Raw genomic sequence first — 22,453 nt, forward strand, 5'->3', positions numbered from 1 at the left:
TTGAGCTTTGGATGTTAATTTTAGTTGGCCCCAAGTAGTTTTGATGCATGATATGGCCTCTAGGCACTTGTAGGAGTAGTTGCTATCAGTTTTGTTGAACCTTGTTCACTTTTCTTTTGAGTCACTGAAAATTTCAGAAATTTTTTAGGGAAAGAAAAAGGAAAAGATGAGGAGGTTCCTAAGGGGCTCTTCAAGCCATGACTCCAAGGAAGATGGGAATGAGAAGAAGAAACCCAAGTATCTGGTCCCCGGAGTTGCAGAAGTTCGAGCGTGCGAGTGGCCAAGCGATGTATTCTTACATGTCGCCGATCTTTATGAGGATTTTTATTACTTGGTGGAGAACGCAGGCCTTACCGCATTTGTTGAAGACAAGTGTCCACAATACCTCCTCCTCACTAATATTTTCGTGCAAAGCTTTAACTTCTATCCAAGGAAGAGTCCTCCTATGGTTGAGCTCAAGTTATATGATATCCCCAGTGCATGTCACTTCAGGATTTTTGCAATGTTTGCAATTTACCTTATGTTGGGGATATTCATGAACCTCTTCCACGGGACTTGGAGGCTTTCATCGATACTATTGTTGTAAGAGAGGAGAGAGGAGTGTCTTGCGCTAGAGTTGCTAGTGTACATTTTCCCGTGCTTCGGTATCTCTCATTATTTGGGGGAAAATGTTTGATTGGCCGTGGGAAAGCTGGGGCTCTTAGCTCCCGAGATCTCGCGATTTTGCACGAAGATCTTTATAAATATAAAACTTATACCTTGGGCTCTGTAGTGGCTCAACGGTTGAACATGAACCGTACTAAAGGTGCTAGTTATGGAGGTATCTATGCTACCCGTCTTGCTAAACATTTTGAGATAGCTATTAGACTGTACGAGGAAGAAGAGATGCTTCTTCGTGAGATATATTTAGATTATGATAGCATGGTTCGCCATGACTATCTTGATAAAGATATAAATAAGAGGATGATTTATAACTTGGTATTTAGCCAGGGTACTCGTGAGACTATTACTTTGCTTGCTCCTTCTTTGTTCAATCTCCATCTAGGCAGGTACATTATTATGCCCTCGACATCTACGCATATTTGAGCATAGCGCCACCACAGGCAGCCGTGCCCGAGCTACCTGTCGAGTAACAGACGCCAGTTTATCAGTTGTAGCCAGAGGAGCTCACCCAGCAGTGGCACCCTCTGTACACTCCGGAGTACCCGAGAGACGGTTACTTCCCTCCGTGGGAGTAGACCAACTTAGGCCAACAGCCTAAGCTTGGGGGAGTACGTGTTTCTCACCGACTTTATATTCATGCTCACACATTCACTTTGATAGTCAGTGTTCACACCTTGCCATTGTATCATCCATGCTAGTTTATTTCTTTTTCTCGCTTTCTTCTCGTGTGTTTGTTTAAATTGAGAAAAAAATTAGTTGTAAATTTACTTTCCTGCTTGCTTAGGGGTATTTAAAAACAAAACCAAAAAAGATTTCCCGTTCTTATTTTTCTTGTTGGGAGCTTTCCCGTGTAAATAGTTTTCATTTTCTTTGGGTCAAGGTAGAAGACCATGATTAAAATGTTTAGTGTCTCTCACATGCATAATTGTTTATCCATTGAAGAACCATATTACTTTGTCTTCTCCTCTAAGTTTGCTTGCAGATTCCAGCTTAGTCCAAAGCATGAACACTCTGATTATTATTCACATCATTCGGTCGTGCAAGTGAAAGGCAATAATGACGATATACGATGAAGTGACTGAGCCTGGAAAAGCTGGTATGAACTCGACCTATTTTGTTTTTGTAAATATGACTAGCTCATCGTACCTAACTCAGCATTCTTATGAGAGAAACATGTTTGCAATGACAACTTAGAGATCATAGTTTCTGATGCCATGCTTAATTGATAGGAGCTTATAATGGTTTGTCTTGTATGCCAACATGAATTTCAAGATGATTATGATGTAGTATGATAGGATGGTATCCTCCTTTGAGTGATTCAAGTGGCTTGACTTGGCACATGTTCACGCATGTAGTTGAAACAAAATCAACATAGCCTCTATGATATTCATGTTTATGGTGATTTATATCCTACTCATGCTTGCACTCAATGTTGGTTAATTTCAATGCATATTGATGACTATTGTCGCTCTTTAGTTAGTCACTTCCTAGTCTTCTGCTAGCCTTCACTTGTACTAAACGGGAAAACTGCTTGTGCATCCAGTTCCATAAACCCAAAGTTGCTTCATATGAGTCCACCATACCTACCTATTTGCGGTATCTACCTGCCGTTACAAGTAAATTTGCATGTGCCGCTCTCTAAATCTTCAAGTGATAATCTCTTTTGTATGCCTGAACCGCTCATGTGGTGCCAAGGGGCGGTCAGTATCTTTCATGCTAGGCATGTTATCCTCGATACGTGTTTATTCACTATCACTCACGATAAAGGGGCCGGTAATCGGAATGCCCAGGTCCATGCCCAAATCAAAAATATAATTGCAAACAAAACTCCCCTCGATTGTTGTTGGTATGGACGGCACCCGAGGATTCGGCTAGTCGTGGAGTGTGATTGATCGATGGTGGGGGAGTCAAAACTTTACTTTTCTGTTTGGGAACCGCCTATAATTTGTGTAGAATGGAAGATGGTGAAAACACTTGGTCATTGCGTTGACAATGAAAGCACGCCACACAAAATTATTTATTTCTGTTTTAAAAGCTTGAGCTCTGGCACCTCTGCAAATCAATACTTCCCTCTGCGAAGGGCCTATCTATTTACGTTTCTGTTGAGTCATCCTCTTCTTATAAAAGGCACCAGTTAGAGAGCACCTTCGTCAATTTTATGCTTTGCTATTAATTGATATTGAGTATGAATGTGACTGGATCTTCTTTGCCATGAATTACAATGTCTAGTCAGCCCTTGGTCTTTGAAGGTGATCTCCATTTATGTTTTGCGGTCTCAGAAAGGGCTAGCGAGATACCATCTATTAATATTGCTTCATGATTGATTTGATTCAAGTGTTGATGTTTGAAACTTATTATTATTGCTCGCTAGTTGATTATGTCATTGATATGAGTACATCTTGAGACCTAAATGTCATTGCTTATGTGGTTAGCTTATGATCTTGCTGAAAATCTGAATATGAGTTAGACATAATTACAATAGCAAGGTCAAACAGAGTTCGTAAAAGTTTTTCTTTTGTCTCTTTTAGTTTGTCAACTGAATTGCTTAAGGACAAGCAAGGCTTTAAGCTTGGGGGAGTTGATAAATATTCATCGTATCTACTTTTCCAAACTCTTTTGCCGTTGTTTTGGACTCTAATTTGCATGATTTGAATGGAACTAACCCGGCTGACGCTGTTTTCAGCAGAATTGCCATGGTGTTGTTTTTGCGAAGAAATAAAAGTTCTCGGAATGACCTGGAAATTTACGAGGATTTTTTGTGGAATATAAAAAAATACTAGCGCAAGAATCACATGGAGACACGGAGCCAGGAGCCCACAAGTCCAGGAGGCCCGGCCCCCCTCCTAGCCGGGCCTCGCAGGCTTGTGAGGCCCTCGTGCCTCCGCAGCCTCCAAGTCAACCTCTATATATTCTCTCTCGCCAGAAAAAAATTAGAAGAGAAGAGTTCATTGCATTTCACAACATAGAGCCGCCGCACCACCCGTTCTTCCTATGGAGGGCAGATCTGGAGTCCATTCTAGGCTCCGGAGAGGGGAAATCGACGCCGTCGTCATCACCAACCATCCTTTATCGCCAATTCCTTGATTCTCTTCATCGTTCGTGAGTAATCTCATCGTAGGCTTGCTGGACGGTGATGGGTTGGATGAGATCTATCATGAAATCGAGTTAGTTTTGATGGGGTTTGATCCCTAGTATCCACTATGTTCTCAGATTGATGTTGCTACTAATTTGCTATACTTAATGCTTGTCACTAGGGCCCGAGTGCCATGATTTCAGATCTGAACCTATTATGTTTTCATCAATATATGTGTGTTCTTGATCCTATCTTGCAAGTTGTAGTCACCTACTATGTGTTATGACCCGGCAACCCCGGAGTGACCATAATCGGAACCACTCCCGGAGATGACCATACTATGAGGAATTATGTATTCACTATGTGCTAATGCTTTGTTCCGATTCTCTATTAAAAGGTGACCTTAATATCCCTTAGTTTCCATTAGGACCCCGCTGCCACGGGAGGGATGGACAATAGGTGTCATGCAAGTTCTTTTCCATAAGCAAGTATGACTAAATACGGAATACATGCCTACATTACATTGACGAACTGGAGCTAGTTACATATCTCCCCATGTTATAACTGCTACATGATGAATGACATCCGACATAATTACCCATCACCGATCCAATGCCTATGAGTTTTTCCTAATGGTCTTTGCTAAGGTAATTTACCGCTATGCTGTCAAAATTGCTATACAAGTCACTACTGCTACTGTTACCGCTGCTACCGTTACTATCACACTACTTTGCTACTAAAACTTTGCTGCAGATACTAAGTCTTTCAGGTGTGGTTGAATTGACAACTCAACTGCTAATACTCGAGAATATTCTTTGGCTTCCCCTTGTGTCGAATCAACAAATTTGGGTTGAATACTCTACCCTCGAAAACTTTTGCGATCGCCTATACTTGTGGGTTATCATGAGACGAGCTTTATCGTAAAACGAGAATCTAGGGGGTCCCCATAACAACCCCAAGCATTTAGGAGTGCTTATTTATGGAACATAACACCAGTAGCCGAAACTAAGGGGGCAAAGGTGGAACAAAACACCAGGCTAGAAAGGCTTAGCCTTCCACCTTTTACCAAGTATATATGTGCATTAAATTAAATAGCAATTAATATGGTGATATAACAAGGAACCCATGTTATCACATGGAAGCAACTGCACCTGCAACTAGCAACGCTAACACATGGTTAAGCAAGCTGTAACATAGCTAATCAGTGGTTTGATAGGTTGTGAACATGTTGAAGGTTTTCATGTCAATGTTGGGAGGCTGATATTTAACAGGTGGTAGGCAGCGAGACATAACGATAGAAACTATAAAACTAGCATGGCAATGATAGTAATGGTATTACTCTGATACCAACTTGTAACGCCCAATATGCGACTCTATCCTTACTTTGGCACGACGGCCTCGACACGGATAGAAGCGCATCTCGTCATTTCGCAAGAATGGATATCATTACAAGTACATGTACTGAAAATATGAGTATATGGAATTGGCTTACACTCGCCACAAGCTACATCAGACTCACATCAGTACAATACATAAACATCATGAAGAAGAGCAGGCTCCGACTACGGACGAAAAACAAACGACAAAATAACGACGTCCATCCTTGCTATCCCAGGCTACCGGTCTGGAACCCATCCTAGATCGACGAAGAAGAAGAAGAAGAAACTCCAAATGAACAATCATCGTGCTCACATCTCAAAATCACTTTACCTGTACCTACAACTGGTGTTGTAGTAATCTGTGAGCCATAGGGGACTCAACTATCTCATTTCCAAAGGTATAAAGACTAGTAAAGCTTAATCGGTGAGCTATGTTAAGTGGTGAGGCTGCAGCAAGCGACTAAGCATTTATTTAGTGGCTAACTTACGAGTACAAGAATAAAGAGGTTGGAAGATCTACGCACAGCGGAAGTGAACTACTGATGATCAAATGAATGACCCTGAACACCTACTTATGTCAAACATAACCCCACCATGTCCTCGATAGGAGAAGGAGCTCACGAAAGAGACAATCATGGTTACACACTCAGTTGACATATTTTAATTAAGTTAACTTCAAGTTATCTAGATCCGGATGTTAAACAAAGCTTCCACGTTGCCACGTAACTGCAGGCACGACTTTCCGAAAGATTTAACCCTGTAGGGGTGCTCCAACTACTCCATCACAAACTACCACACGCTCCGACGAAATGACCTCGATCAGGGAAACCCGTGATTTCCTCGATTCCATTGGAAAACCTCAACCTCGAGTTAGCTCGAAGCATCCTTGGAATCCCTCGCACAAGATGTTCGATAAAGGTAAAACAATTCCAGCAAGGCCGCCCGGCGTGTCGACGAACCTGATAGGAGCCGCTATCTCGTTCTCAGGACACGACGGATAAGCACAGCGTACGGTGGCCTGATAGACATCAGCCGAGTTGCCCCGGGTTGGCTCCGCAAACGGCTCTGTTTTGGACCAGCACCATTAGCACTGGCCCTCCATGTATTATGTTGAATTATTCCTCGGGTAGCGCTAACTCCCTATGTTTTTCAGTATTAACAAAGTTATTATGTTGGGAAAATATAGTACCAATGTTGTGCCTTGCCAGACGAGCTTTATCCTAAAACGAGAATCTAGGGGGTCCCCATAAAAGGCCCAAGCATGTTAGGAACGCTCATTTATGGAACATAACACCAGTAGCCGAAACTAAGGGGGCAAAGGTGGAACAAAACACCATGGTAGAAAGGCCGAGCCTTCCACCTTTTACCAAGTATATATGTGCATTAAATTAAATAGCAATTACTATGGTGATATAACAAGGAACCCCTGTTATCACATGGAAGCAACTGCACCTGCAACTAGCAACGCTAACACATGGTTAAGCAAGCGGTAACATAGCCAATCAGTGGTTTGCTAGGTTGTGAACATGTTGAAGGTTTTCATGTCAATGTTGGGAGGCTGATATTTAACAGGTGGTAGGCAGCGAGACATAAAGATAGAAACTATAAAACTAGCATGGCAATGATAGTAATGTTATCTAGGGAAATGTTCATCTTGCCTGAGATCCCACTAGGCAGAAGAATGACTCCGTGAAGCAGACGAACTAATGCAGTCGAACGGATCCTCACTTTCCGACACGCTTGCGGAACTCTAGCGAGACGACGCAAACCGGAAACAAGAATCAACACACGATATTCATCATACGATGCACAACACATGTGATGCATGAACGGTATCAATTATGCACGTATGACATGGCAATTCAGTCAATCAAACACTACACATTTAGTGAAGCTCAATATGCAACGAGTTGCATATTGACGAAACTCCACATACGAATTATTTAGTTCACTCTTGTTTAGGTACACGGCAATATTATAAGTTGTTATACATGGCAAGAGATGTAGCGTAATTAAACTACCTACCTAGGCATTTTAAATGAGGCCGGAAACGACATATAGCATCTCCGGGATGACCCCGTACATTAATTTATAATTCTGTCCAGATCTGAACTAACACGTTTTAATATTTTTTAAACAGCAAAATAAAGCGGTTCACGTGAAAATACACGTCGTTCTAGTCCATTTACATATATGAACATCTCCAAAGGAACTACGGTTCAAAACATATGATCACCGCAAGATATGATGGCATGAATGCAATATGTATGCAATGACAGTCATAACCATCCCAAAACATACAAATAACAAGATAATATGAACCTACACAAGATTCTAAACAAGTTTCATATAGGACACGATCAAAACGGAGCATCGGTTCAACAAATACAAGCTACACAAGAAATAGTCATAATCTGCCAAAAACAGCAACATGGCATTTTCTACACCCAAAACAACAAGCTACATAAATCTAAAATGCTCAAACAAGGCATGAGACAGTAGTAGTCAAGATGCACTTCAACACCCTACTAAAAATAACTAGCATGGAATCATGGATCACTAGGAAAAGAACTCACAAAATGGCATCTCACACACAGTTTCAGACTAGGAGAAAATCACACTTTGACAGTGCAGTTTTCGATCTGAAGGCATATTGACAACAACAAAACTATATGCTACATGGCATACAATGGCATGAAAATTTACATCATGCTAGAGATTCTTAAGGACTACAAATAACTACATTGCACCAACCTCAAAGGAGTTGTAGATCACTAGGAAAACTCATGGCAACACAACAACAAAATACAATAGATTTCAGACTTAGAAATATTTCAGGATCTCCAAATCAGCACTATTTTCTAGCATGTTGACAACAAGAAAACAACACCTAAACATGGATTTCTATTGCAACCAAAATTACCAGGGGCTAGCATGCATATCCAAGGGCATATCTCTAGTTCACAACTCATTCATATCATGAACGGATTAAATCCCACAAAATAAACAAAAGGTCAACATGGAAAAATATCATGCACACAAACTTACTCAGAAGGCAAAACTAAATGAAGAGTTAAATTCTATGAATTTTTCTACCGCCAAAACATATATAATATGTGGGGTTCGAAAAATAAACTAGCGCCACACATACATGCGAGAGTATGTCCTAAACACAACATAGCAAACTAGCGAGGGAACGTATATGCAAAAATGCAAACAACTATTATAAAATACACGGCAAATCCTTACAAACAACATGAACATTTTATCTACGGGATTTGAACAATCCGGACATGCACAAAAAATCTATGGAATATAAAACATATTAGGACAACATGCAAAACTAGGCAAACAGCGGGTCAAACCACTCCAAACATGCATGCAAGATGCAAAATATTATTCTTCGCGAAAAACTACACGAGTTACATACATAATACGTTGCGATCGGATGCACGGTTTAATATTTACGGGCGTTTGAAGTATCTAATATCCCTGAAATTAATAAATCCGAAAAATCTTTCAAAAATACTATCGAACCTTATTGCCTAACGGGCCTAAACAAAGCATGCGCTAATCAACTAAGCTGCGCCGGGGTGATGGATAGGGGACTCGGGGTTCTCACCTTAGCGGGCCATGGCCCAAGGAGAAGAGGAGGCTGAGGCGTGGTCTGGGCCGGGGCGGCTGCGGGGCCCAAGCGGGGAGGAGCTGCGGTCGTCTCCCACGCGAGGCGAGGTCGCGACTACGGCCAGGAGGCCGAAAGCGGCATGCTCCGGCGAGAGGCGTCTGGTGCAGGGAACAGCGGTGGGGACGACGGATCCGGGTGCAGCAAGGCCGGATTCGACCATTTCTTGCAGCTACAGGCCACGAGGTGATGACGGCGACTCTGCTCCATGCGGGGCGAGATCCGGCAGCTCGTCGGATCCGGTGTGGAGGCGCATGGCGGCGGGGCACGGTGGCGTGATCCGGCGGCGGGCACTGGTTCCCGGCGAGGAAGGTATCTTACGGCGAGGCAGCCATGGGAGGCTCGCCTGGGGAGATCGGGACCCTCCCGGTCCAGATCTGAGCGGCGGCGCTGCGTTTCGGGGCAGGGGTAGGCGGCTCGACGCGATGGGCTCGGCGGGCCTCTCGCAGGCTCACGGGTCCGGCGGCGACACTGTGGAGGTGGGAGCGGCTGTGGCTGTCGGGTGGCGCGGATCCCGAGGTAGGGATAGGGATAGGCACAAAATTGACATGGGAGGGCCTATTTATTGATAAAACGGGCTAGGGTTAGCAGAATTTCGCCTCGGTTTCTACCGCGCGATCTAAATCGGACGGTCTCGAACGCGGGGACCGGCTAAGTGGGTGTATAGAGTAGGCTAGCCGGAGAAGAGAGGGAAAACAGGCACCCGACAACGTGATTTAAAAATACCGAAAAACGTCCGACGAATAACCAAAGACGGTGCCGCTACGGTCGACCGTTCGGGTACCAGACGGACTCCGATTGCGACGAAATTTGGCAGGCGGCCTACCTATATAGAAATAGGACCGCACGCCAAGTTTCAACTCAATCCAAGAATACTTTACACATTTTAAAAACAAGATTTAAACGATGTCGCAGGCGCGTGCGAGTGTGGTTGGTCTCAAAACGGTCAATGACGTACACGGAGAGAACCGGCAACTGATAACAGATGCAGGTTTTGAAAACTGGCGGCAACGGAGTGCCAATGCAATGGGGATGATGCGCATGATGTGATGATGATGAGGCAAATAAAAATAATCACACGACGAAAACGGAAAAGAGGGGAATCTTCTGGAGAGTCGGTCTCGGGCTGTCACAACTCTCTTACACTACAAGAGGATCTCGACCCGAGATCCAAGAATGAAAGGGGAAGAGGAAGAGAAAGAACGAGAGGTAAAACTTAATTGCTTCTTTGACAAACGAGTGAAACCAATGATCCTTGAAGGTTACAAAGAGATGAAGAATGATATGAGGAGCAACCAAGAATTCAAACAAAATTTTGGCAGCACTTCGACAGGAAAAGAGGACAAAATTAGATAAGATAGAAGAACTAGACAAGATTTACAACAAACAACTAAAGTGGTAAGCAAGGGAACAATATGATCTTGAAAATACAAAATGATAGATTGAAGAGAGCAACATCACAAAGCCTCCGTTACAAGAATAGAACTAGATCTTGGCAAGAAGGAACGAAGAACAAAATGACAACTACTACCACAAGAATCTTGAATAACACCTTGGGAAAGAAGAGATCTTGAGCCGCCTAATAGACAACTTGAACAAGGCACTAGAATAATAAAGATACGAACAAAGAGACAACAATTGAGAATAATTTGAGAACGAAAGGTGAAAGCTGAGAACGAAGAAATCTTCTGAAATGATGGCCTTCGGAGGATCAAGAATGAAAACAACTCAGAAAAGCACCGAATAGCAAGAAGAGATTCTCATGATTGGGAACAATTCAAGATGATGCCACAAAGCTGAAATGATGAATCTTCAAGAGAATGGACCAAGATTTGAGAGAAACACTCCTTCAGTCTTCCAAACTGAAAATGATGAGGAGAACACCACAAAGAATAACTAAGACACTCCGGAATAAAGAATATGCAAGGTTGAGCCAAATATGAGAATTAATTCAAATTGATCGTGAAGAAGGAATATAACTGATGAAATTCATACTTACGTCATAGTTGAGAAGAATTAGAGAGCACCGGAAAGATTACAAGAGTCAGATAAGATCCTTGGAAAAGCCTGTGGGTTATCGGCCCACTCAAAGAAAGCACCATTGAAAATATTGCTCAGAAAGAGAGATATTGCACCGGTACAAATGAAAACTAGATGAGGTGAGGCCCTTGAAATAATTGAAAGGATTTAAAACAAGAACTTCTGAGATATCTTCAACACTCGGATAGAAAAGAGAGGAATGAATAAACAAGATAGGCTGATAAGAATTTCCAACATAGGAAAGAATTTAAAAGATGAAAAAGGATATGATGAACACGGATAACTGAATTGAATTCACCGAAAAAGATAACAAGATTGAAGAAATGATGAACTAGAAACTCGTGAGAATCTTCACAAAGAATCACCGGATAAGAGAGAAAATAAAAAGATAACCGAAGCAACAATTAAAAGAAGACACTTGGATGATAATCTAATCACTGAAGAAAAGGGTGGGAGGGAGGGGAAAAACAAAGACAACTTGGAACAGATGAGATGTACTCCGGAAGGAAATGAGAGATTGATCTTGCAAATATTGAAGAAGATTGAATAACTTGAGGAGGAGCGCACCGGTTGAAAAATAATAGACATAACAACTCCGGTTGACAAGAATTGATAAGACAATTTGATTTGAGCAAAAGAATTAGCATTCCATAAAAATATGAGAATACCTCTTGGAAAAGATATGAAATCACCATTTGACATCGAAGGAACTCGAATTACCATATTCTAACAAAACAAAGGATGCGGCTTGCAAATTAGCCAAAACAAACTCATGAGAGAGATTCCGCTCGATATTTTCGTGGATGAGGCTCGCACGGGCTCTATCCTACAGTAGCCATCATGTGCAAGACAGTGCACACGACATACGAAGCGTCCTCGAGTCGTACCAAGCTACAAGGCTCTTTAAGACACAACGAGAACCACTGTAAAACGACCGTGAACAAACGTATCCACTAGATGTCGAACCCCAACCTAACATCATGCATTTGTTGGAAGATTGTCCTATAAGTAAGTACTTCAATTCCCACCTAAGGACTCCCGAAATTTCTGGTCATGCAATCTGGCCCACGGATACAAGAAGTAATATCACTCAACTCCTATACTAACCCGTCCAGTGTATCCCATCCGTCAACACATAACCAGAATCTCAGAAACTTGTCTATCTCAGATCCTCGTAAGCACAACAATACAAAGTATGGCGATACATCCGGATCTATCTCACCAGTAATGGGGAAGCCGGACTACTCTCGCCACTACTAGTATTGAAGCAATTTCAATCATCCTTCGTCCTGAGATACTAAGAAATCTGAATGATAATGATGTGCTCGAGAATCCCCTGGAGTTCAACTCCCCGAAAGAAATCAAGTCAGGCAGGAGGCACCAAGAGACAACTCCGTCACATAGACATCGTATAGATTCCAAAAATATTTGCGTGATCCTAGAATTTTTTTGAGTGAGAAGAGGAGCAGAATTTAAATTATTACGTCAAGATTCCTCACCAGAGCATAGAAGAGGAGAAAAAGGAATCCTACTCTCTGATATATAACTAGACTCAAAGTAGTTTTTCACTAGAGTCGACTCTGCCAGGTTTGATCAATCAAGGGGGCTCCTAGGTCGCTACTACTCTAATACCAACTTGTAACGCCCAATATGCGACTCTATCCTTATTTTGGCACGACGGCCTCAACAGGGATAGAAGCGCATCTCGTCGTTTTGCATGAATGGATATCATTACAAGTACATGTACTGAAAATATGAGTATATGGAATTGGCTTACACTCGCCACAAGCTACATCAGAGTCACATTAGTACAATACATAAACATCATGAAGAAGAGCAGGGTCCGACTACGGACGAAAAACAAATGACAAAATAACGACGTCTATCCTTGCTATCCCAGGCTGCAAGCCTGAAACCCATCCTAGATCGACGAAGAAGAAGAAGAAGAAACTCCAAATGAACAATCATCGCGCTCACGTCTTAAAATCACTTTACCTGTACCTACAACTGGTGTTGTAGTAATCTGTGAGCCATAGGGGACTCAGCTATCTCATTTCCAAAGGTATAAAGACTAGAAAAGCTTAATGGTTGAGGTATGGTTAAGTGATGAGGCTGCAGCAAGTGACTAAGCATTTATTTAGTGGCTAACTTACGAGTACAAGAATAAAGAGGTTGGAAGATCTACGCACAGCGGACGTGAACTACTAATGATCAAATGAATGACCCTCAACACCTACTTACGTCCAACATAACCCCACCGCGTCCTCGATCGGAGAAGGAGCTCACGAAAGAGACAATCATGGTTACACACTCAGTTGACATATTTTAATTAAGTTAACTTCAAGTTATCTAGAACCGGATGTTAAACAAAGCTTCCACGTTGCCATATAACCACGGGCACGACTTTCCGAAAGATTTAACCCTGCAGTGGTGCTCCAACTACTCCATCACAAACTACCACACACTCCGACGAAATGACCTCGATCTGGGAAACTCGTGATCTCCTCGGTTCCTATTGGAAAACCTCAACCTCGAGTTAGCTCAAAGCATCCTTGGAATCCCTCGTACAAGATGCTCGATAAAGGTAAAACAAGTCCAGCAAGGCCACCCGGCATGTCAACGAACCCGATGGGACCTGCTATCTCATTCTCAGGACACGACAGATAAGCACAGCGTACGGTGGCCTGATAGACATCACCCGGGTTGCCCCAGGTTGGCCCCGTAAACGGCTCTGTTTTGGACCAGCACCATCAGCAATGTCCCTCCCTGTATTATGTTGAATTACTCCTCAGGTAGCGCTAACTCCCTATGTTTTTCAGTATTAACAAAGTTATTATGTTGGGCAAATATAGTACCAATGTTGGGCCTTGCCAGACGAGCTTTATCCTAAAACGAGAATCTAGGGGGTCCCCATAACAACCCCAAGCATGTTAGGAACGCTCATTTATGGAACATAACACCAGTAGCCAAAACTAAGGGGGCAAAGGTGGAACAAAACACAATGCTAGAAAGGGCGAGCCTTCCACCTTTTACCAAGTATATAAGTGCATTAAATTAAATAGCAATTAATATGGTGATATAACAAGGAAGCCATGTTATCACATGGAAGCAACTGCACCTGCAACTTACAACGATAACACATGGTTAAGCAAGCGGTAACATAGCCAATCAGTGGTTTGCTAGGTTGTGAACATGTTGAAGGTTTTCATGTCAATGTTGGGAGGCTGATATTTAACAGGTGGTAGGCAGCGAGACATAATGATAGAAACTATAAAACTAGCATGGCAATGATAGTAATGGTATCTAGGGAAATGTTCATCTTGCCTGAGATCCCGCTTGGAAGAAGAATGACTACATGAAGCAGACGAACCGATGTAGTCGAACAGATCGTCACTTTCCGACACGCTTGCGGAACTCTAGCGAGACGAAGAAAAGCGGAAACAAGAATCAACACACGATATTCAGCACACGATGCACAACACATGTGATGCATGAATGGTATCAATTATGCACCTATGACATGGCAAGGTAGTCAATCAAACACTACACATTAAGTGAAGCTCAATATGCAACGAGTTGCATATTGACGAAACTCCACATATGAATTATTTAGTTCACTCTTGTTTAGGTACACGGCAATATTATATGTTGTTAACATGGCAAGAGGTGTAGCATAATTAAACTACCTACCTAGGCATTTTAAATGAGGCCGGAAACGACATATAGCATCTCCGAGATGACCCCATACGTTAATTTATAATTCTGTCCAGATCTGAACTAACACGTTTTAATATTTCTTAAACAGAAAAATAAAGTGGTTCACGTGAAACTACACGTCGTTCTAGTCCATTTACATATATGGAACATCTCCAACGGAAGTACGGTTCAAAAGATATGTTCACCGTAAGATATGATGGCATGAATGCAATATGTATGCAATTACAGTCACATGCCTCTCAAAACATACAAACAACAAGATAATATGAACCTATACAAGATTCTAAACAAGTTTCATATAGGGCACGATCAAAACGGAGCAACGATTCAACAAATACAAGCTACACAAGAAATAGTCATAATCTGCCAAAAACAGCAACATGGCATTTTCTACACCCAAAACAACAAGCTACATAAATCTAAATGCTCAAAAAAGGAATAAGACAATAGTAGTCAAGATGCACTTCAACACCCTACTAAAAACAACTAGCATGGAAGCATGGATCACTAGGAAAAGAACTCACAAAATGACATCTCGCACACAGTTTCTAACTTAGAGAAAATCACACTTTGACAGTGCAGTTTTCGATCCGAAGGCATATTGACAACATCGAAACGATATGCTACAGGGCAGAGAATGGCATGAAAATTTACAACATGCTATAGTATCTTAAGGACTACAAATAACTACATTGTACCAACCTCAAAGGAGCTGTAGATCACTAGCAAAACTCATGGCAAGACAGCAACGAAATATAACAAATTTCAGACTTACAAATATTTCAGCATCTCCAAATCTAAATATGGATTTCTATTGCAACCAAAATTACCAGGGGCTAGCATGCATATCCAAGGGCATATCTCTAGTTCACAACTCATTCATATCATGCACGGAATAAATCCCACAAAATAAAAAAAAGGCAACATGGCAAAATATCATGCACACTAACTTACTCGGAAGGAAAAACTAAATGAAGAGTTAAATTCTATGGATTATTCTACCCCGAAGACATATATAATATGTGGGGTTCAAAAAATAAACTAGCGCCACACATATATGCGAGAATATGTCCTAAACACGACATAGCAAACTAGCGACGGAACCTACATGCAAAAATGCAAACAATTACTCTAAAATACATGGCAAAGCCTTACAAACAATCTGAACATTTTATCTACGGGATTTGAACAATCCGGACACGCACATAAAATCTACGGAATATCTAACATATTAAGACAGCACGTAAAATTAGGCAAACAGCAGGTCAAACCACTCCAAACATGCATGCAATATGCAGAATATTATTCTACTTGAAAAACTACACGAGTTACATATATAATACGTCGCGATCCGATGCATGGTTTAATATCTACGAGCGTTTGAAGTATCTAATATCCTTGAAATTAATAAATCCGAAAAATCATAAAAAAAATACTACCGGACCTTATTGACTAACGGGCCTAAACAGAGAATGTGCTAATCAACTAAGCTGCGCGTGGGCGATGGATAGCGGACTCGGGGCTCTCACCTTAGCCGGCCATGGCCCAAGGAGAAGAGGAGGCCGAGGCGTGGCCTGGGCCGGGGCGGCTGCGGGCTCCAAGCGGGGAGGAGCTGCTGACGTCTCCCACGCGAGGCGAGGTTACGGCTATGGCCAGGAGGCCAATAGCGGCGCGCTCCGGCGAGAGGCGTGTGGTGCAGGGAAAGACGGCGGGGACGGTGGATCCGGGTGCAACAATGCCGGATTCGACCATTTCTTGCACCTGCAGGGCACGAGGTGATGACGGCGGCGGTGCTCCATGCGGGGCGAGATCTGACAGCTTGTCGGATCCGGCGTGGAGGCGCATGGCGGCGTGATCCAGCGGCGGGGCACCCGTGGCCGGCGGCGAAGGCACCTGGCGGTGAGGCAGCCATGGGAGGCTCGACCCGGGAGATCGGAACCCTCCCGGTCCAGATCTGAGCGGCGGCGCTGCGTTTCGGGGCAGGGGCAGGCGGCTCGACGCGATGGGCTCGGTGGGCCTCGCGCGGGCTCGCGGGACCTGCAGCGGCACTATGGAGGTGGGAGCGGCTGTGGTGGTTGGCTGGCGCGGATCCCGAGGTAGGGTTATGGTTAGGCACAAAATTGACATGGGAGGGCCTATTTATAGATAAAACATGCTAGGGTTAGCAGAATTTCGCCCCGGTTTCAACCGCGCGATCTAAATCGGACGGTCTCGAACGCGGGGATGGGCTAAGTGGCTGTGTAGAGTAGGTTAGCCGGAGAAGAGAGGGAAAATGGGCACCCTGCAACGTGATTTAAAAATACCGAAAAATATCCGACGAATAACCAAAGACGGTGCAGCTACGGTCGACTGTTCGGGTACCAGATGGACTCCGATTGCGACGAAATATGGCAGGCGGCCTATCTATATAAAAATAAGACCGCACGCCTAGTTTCGACTCAATCTGAGAATACTTTACACACAGTTTTAAAAACAAGATTTAAACGATGTCGCGGGCGCGTGCTAGTGTGGTTGGTCTCAAAACAGTCAACAACGTACACGGAGAGAACCGACAACTAATAACGGATGCAAGTTTTGAAAACTGACGGCAACGGAGTGCCGATGCAATGCGGATGATGCGCATGATGCGATGATGATGTGCAAATAAAAATAATCACACGACGAAAACGAAAAAGAGAGGAATTTTCTGGAGTGTCGGTCTCGGGCTATCACAAGAAATTTGATGAAACAAAAGTTAATCAATGTTTCACCAAAACGTTAGCACCCATTTTCAAGTCATATTTAGAGTCTAACCGATCCTAAAGCACCTTGATTTAGATTTCATCTTTGCCAACACTATTAAGGTATTACATTTTGTTTTATTACATACAAAATATTGCATTTTTTTGTTCTGTTATCCATTGGGTTACTACTTTTGATCCTAGGTCTATAAATTTCTCTATCAAACAAAGAAGGTAAGACGAAAGAACAAGAAAATTTGGCATGATCTTTGCTTAATATTGAATATATTGAGTACCAGAAATTTGATGAAACAGAAGTTAATCAACGTTTCATGAAAACGTTGGCACCCATTTTCAAGTCATATTTAGAGCTTAACCAATCCTAAAGCACTTTGATTAAATATTTCATCTTTGCTGACACAATTAAGGTATTACATTTTGTTCTATTATATACAAAATACCACATTTTTTTTTCTAGTATCCATTGTGTTCCTGCCTTTAATCCTAGGTCTATAAATTTCTCTATCAAATAAAGAAGGTAACATGAAAGAACATGAAAATATTACATGGTCGACTGTAGCGTCGGTCAGGGCAGATGACGACGGTGGTGGACGACGCGGACGACGACAACTGGCGGTCGATGCGGATGGAGGTGGCGGTCGATCGAGTCGGAGGTGGTCACCGGCGGTCGAGGCGGATGACACCGAGCAAATCTCGCGGTGTTGCGGGCCGAAGGCGGACGAAGAGCAGATCCGACGGCGGCCATAGAGAAGGATCGGTCGAGTAACAGATCCAGCGACGGTGCGGGTCGGAGGCACGTCGACAACAGCGGGCGAGGTGCACAACGACTCGAAAGGGGAGAGGGGAGAAGAGGGACTGACTGACTAAGTGAGGGGGGAGAGGAACCAAAAATAGATGCGGGCGTGACGATTCACCAGGTGCGAAGCATAACACAACCGTGGCGGGCGGGAAATAGTTGCCCGCCCCGCAAACTTCAATAAAATTTGGATGGGGGTAGCACGGTTTGCCAATCTATTATTGTGGCGGGCGAATATAGCCACCCGTCACAGGTATGGGAGAGCCAATGGTGGGTGGCGCTAATCTGCCCGTCACTGCACTGTCGAGTCAGCGGGCTACTTTGAAGGAACCTACCTATGACGGGCATATACTACCACCCGCTTTCTGAACAATAGCAGTGGTGGGTGCCCCAGAGGGCCCGCCACTTATTAGGCTTCAACTATAAACCCTTTTCCAGTAGTAAGGATACAAACAATTAAACGGCTTCCTAATATAAACTTCGTCAACACAACTAGTTTAAACTTCATGCCACAAAATAAGGCTGCCGCTGAAATAAGAAATCATAATCTGTTTAAAAAGCCACTACAGATATAGGTTTCTTACTCACTCCAGAGAATGGCCATGCCCATAGTTCTACTTCCATATCACAAAAGCAGGATAGATCCTCATCAGCTACATACAAAATGCCAGCACAAAGAGGAGAGACCTCTGTGCCTCTTTTCAAGAGAGTGAAACTAGCAACTCTCACGACGAATGATATAGACCATCATCTTCTTCAGTCCCCCATTGTTTTTCATCAGCTCGAAGAGGCAGATGTCCCAGTTCCGCAGGTTGTTGTCCTTCGCAAAAGAAGTCCAGCCTCCAGTTATCCTCAGGGCACGATTGTTGTCGTGCAACTCACCATGCCATTGCTGTCTCTTCCCCTTTGTCTGGAACACCAAGCTCCGGCTCCCCTTCCGAAGGTACGTGTCACAGTATTGTGTGGCAAAGGTCTGTTTGTTCATATACACGCAGAATACTCAGCATATTAGAACAAAATACAACCTTGCAATTATGTAGATGAGTGGTAGATAACAACTGGATTGTTGCTGAAACAACTATGGCTGGTTTTTTCCGAACAGGAGGATTACCCGCGGCTTCTGCATCAAGCGATGCACACAGCCAAAACTGAATAAATGTGAACTCAAAATAGAAGAATATTATTCTCGACTAGACTTACTAGGGAGCCGAGGACACTGGCCCTGGTTATGACTGCGACATAGATGTGCAGATCGGATGCAATGACTTCAACTTTCTTCAGAACTTTCTTCTTCTGCAGTTGCGTTAGACGGGCATACCGTGTCATTATGTATGGGTGTGTATCATCTTGCTCGGGTCTTATTCTAATACGTTCGATATCTTCGGATTCAGATGATTCATGCTCACATAGACTGTTCTCTGTAAAATAGTTTCACGAGTAAGGGTGGGTAACTGCAGTAAAATGGGAGTAGCATATAACGGGATAAAACGTTACAGGTCAGTTGTAAAGTTAACCTGACAAATCCTCTGACCGAGAAGATATTGCATCTTTCCTTGCTCGTTTTCGACAATAGCCTGATCTTCCAGTCTGGCAATCATCTGATCGCCGTGCCAACAAATGATTATTACCATAACTGAAACCTGTTGAAATGTCTGTAGAATTTGTGCTTCGTTCTTGATCATTGATATTGCTCTGTATGCGAGCAGTACATGACACCACTTTCTCACAACCACTAGAATTAAAGACCACAACTTCGAACCGACGATTTCCACGGTATCGGAACATCAACGAGTCTCTTTTTACTATATGATTGGCATCGACAAATGCCTCCCACCCAGACCGGAGTACCGTTTTATTCCTACGCTCGGTAATTCCGACATCGTACACATTACCATTGGGGGCTTCTAGTTCGATGGTTCCTGACAGCTTCCACTCGAAATAGTACACAAAGCTCTCTGGTATGACCTGCAAAAATGTGAATCGTTAGAAGTATTAGTATTAATTTAAAACATGTATTGTTGCTACTGATTCGATGATCAAGGCAGCGCACTGAGCATACCATGATATGTCTGGAGTGTCTATCCATGTGCGTGACGAAACACTTGACCTTTCCATGCAAATGAGTCCAGTATCTGTTGCAGCACTCACAGAAATTGCTCATCTCGCCGCCCACTAATGCCCTGTAAGCAGAAAAACATAGATCATGAATGGCAGCGAAACAAAATCTTGCTATCGTCTCCAAATATACAAGATGATGAGGTAACCCTTTTATAAAGCCGATCTTAAGATATCCGGCACACATAGACGCATGCGACTACACTACCCGTGACAAGCACCGGGCGAACTAAACACCTCGACGCAATGACCTAGCACACCTAAGCTCCACGACAATGCCCTTAAGAGGGAGAGCGGCACAGACTGTCGTCACTCTCAAGTCCACACGAACGAAGGTCTTCACCCGAAGCCCTGTCATTGGGAGAAGAACCACAAATACGCCTTAAAGAAAAGCACGGCACCCACAGGTGTGGTCGAAGCACGGAGCTTTCGCTCAGCAACTCAGCCGTGTCACGACGAGGCCATTAGGAGACACGCGGTGATGTTAGACCCCGAGGTCCGGATCAGGACGCAGCCCCAGGGCACGTCTGATATACCCGCCGCATCACCCTCCGTTGCCCTCACAAGTCACAACCTGGGAGGAAAGCCACCACAACCGCAATGATGCCCGCCGAAGAGCAGCCGTGGGGAATGCCATCCGGGGCCGCCGCCCCGGCATCCCTGTCGCAAGATACCACCGGCCACATACATCACACCACACCATTCACGGTAGGAAGAGCATGACACACCATCAATTCCTAGCCTGACATCAGTCCCAGAGTCTGGTCAGGCGCCTCTACCATAGGAGACACGCATACATGTGTCCCCAACCCAATACCCGCTGAACTGGGGGACACAACTCCAAAACTGCCGACGGTGGCCGGCGAGCCAGCCTGGACCCATGGCCAGACGAGCTTACACGACGCCATGTCCATGGACACCGGCGACGATCCGTGCATTGACGCAATGGTATCATGACCATCACCATCAAGCACCGTACCCGCGAGCGGAGGACTGCTTGTGGTAATATTAAGATAGAATCAAGGAACAAAGCCCGAACAACCAGCCAGAGGTCAAGCAAAATTTACAAGAGCCTAAAATGCCTAGCCCCTGCAAAGAAACCTGTATATATAGCTTCTCGCTGTCGAAAATCTGAAAGTTTCCATTGTTTAAGCGGCAGCACCGAGCCCACCAAAAAGGACTGGAGGAAAGAAGCAAAATGCAAATGTAGGAAAGAGATACACAAAAGGCTAAGCAGCAAACAAAAGCAAAGGACTTACTGCAATGCAGGCCGGAAGGGAGTACTCGATGCTCACAACGCTGAAGTGATGCAGGAACTTGCAGAACCAAGAATGGATACCACGGGAAGGCGGATGGACCGATGGAGGGGAGAAGCAGGTGGAGCCACCGAACGGAACGGCCTGTAGGATGTCTGATTTGCCCTCTCATTCATTGTCTCTGCTGCTCTGATGAGATTCTACGCCACGGGAAGGTTGGCACTGTATCACGAGTCTACAGTAGTACTAGTAGTCTCTGGTTGTAGACTTGTAGTGTTCCTCTTTGATACTCTAACTCGGTTAGAGTTAGATTCTAACCCTGTACTAATTTTAAACAAAAAGTTATTTGGATGGTATAGTTAGATTATTAATAAATGCATTTTTTCAATCATTTGACTGCTTTAATCAGAATTTGGTGTGGCGGAGATAGAGGGAAAAGTTACTTTTTCTCGGTCCCACCTAACTCTAACCCAAATAAGCACCTCTTGGGTCGGTTAGTTCTTTTTGGTAGGTTACATGCATCTAACCAACTCTAAACCTCTTGTTTGGATGTTTTGGGTTAGTTCTGTCCAATCTAACCAACTCTAACTCTAACCCATGGATCCAAACAGGGTCTTGGAGAAGCGGGAGGTTTGGTCAAAAAGTTTGCAGATAGAAAGTTGGCGCCGGTCCGGCCGATGTGAGGAAGGGTGTAGGATTTCATTTTAGAAAGAAAAAAGAAAAGCAAATCCATGGAAGTCTTTGTTTCAGATTTTGGAGCAAAGACGACTGAAAAAAATATTCAAATTCGGAGCCACATTTGTGCACAATTTAGGTGAATTGTGAATGTAAAAAATCCATGCTTTTCAGAATAAAAAAGCAGCGCCAAAACAAAATACTTCATCAGGAGAAAAACAAGGGAATGGCCATCTCTCTCGGGAGCCCTACGTGTGACGCCCACAAGGGGCGTCCCTTCTGATTAGATATGACTTGGTTTTGTGTTTCTTTTTCG

The 22,453-nt window shown here is 43.7% G+C and overlaps 1 protein-coding gene across 1 annotated transcript; it reads right to left on the reverse strand.

Moving 5' to 3' along the window:
- Positions 1-18,625: 18,625 nt before the first annotated feature.
- On the reverse strand, positions 18,626-21,590 carry LOC123451156 (B3 domain-containing protein Os03g0619600-like). Its single transcript, XM_045128161.1, has 5 exons — positions 21,466-21,590; positions 20,151-20,271; positions 19,606-20,056; positions 19,292-19,509; positions 18,626-19,064 (listed from the first exon to the last, which is right to left on the reverse strand). Exons 2-5 carry the CDS (start codon positions 20,250-20,252, stop codon positions 18,807-18,809), a joined length of 1,029 nt encoding a protein of 342 aa, XP_044984096.1. The 5' UTR covers positions 20,253-20,271; positions 21,466-21,590; the 3' UTR covers positions 18,626-18,806.
- Between the last annotated feature and the right edge of the window lie 863 nt (positions 21,591-22,453).

This window comes from Hordeum vulgare, chromosome 4H (assembly GCF_904849725.1).
Source record: "Hordeum vulgare subsp. vulgare chromosome 4H, MorexV3_pseudomolecules_assembly, whole genome shotgun sequence".
NCBI classification, from domain to species: domain Eukaryota; kingdom Viridiplantae; phylum Streptophyta; class Magnoliopsida; order Poales; family Poaceae; genus Hordeum; species Hordeum vulgare.

Coding starts and splice junctions, on each gene's coding strand:
- LOC123451156 (XM_045128161.1), bottom strand. CDS start 20,252: ATGAGCAATTTCTGTGAGTGCTGCAACAGATACTGGACTCATTTGCAT. Junction 20,057..20,150: donor GACACTCCAGACATATCATG/GTATGCTCAGTG, acceptor ACATTTTTGCAG/GTCATACCAGAGAGCTTTGT. Junction 19,065..19,291: donor CCAGTGTCCTCGGCTCCCTA/GTAAGTCTAGTC, acceptor ATGAACAAACAG/ACCTTTGCCACACAATACTG.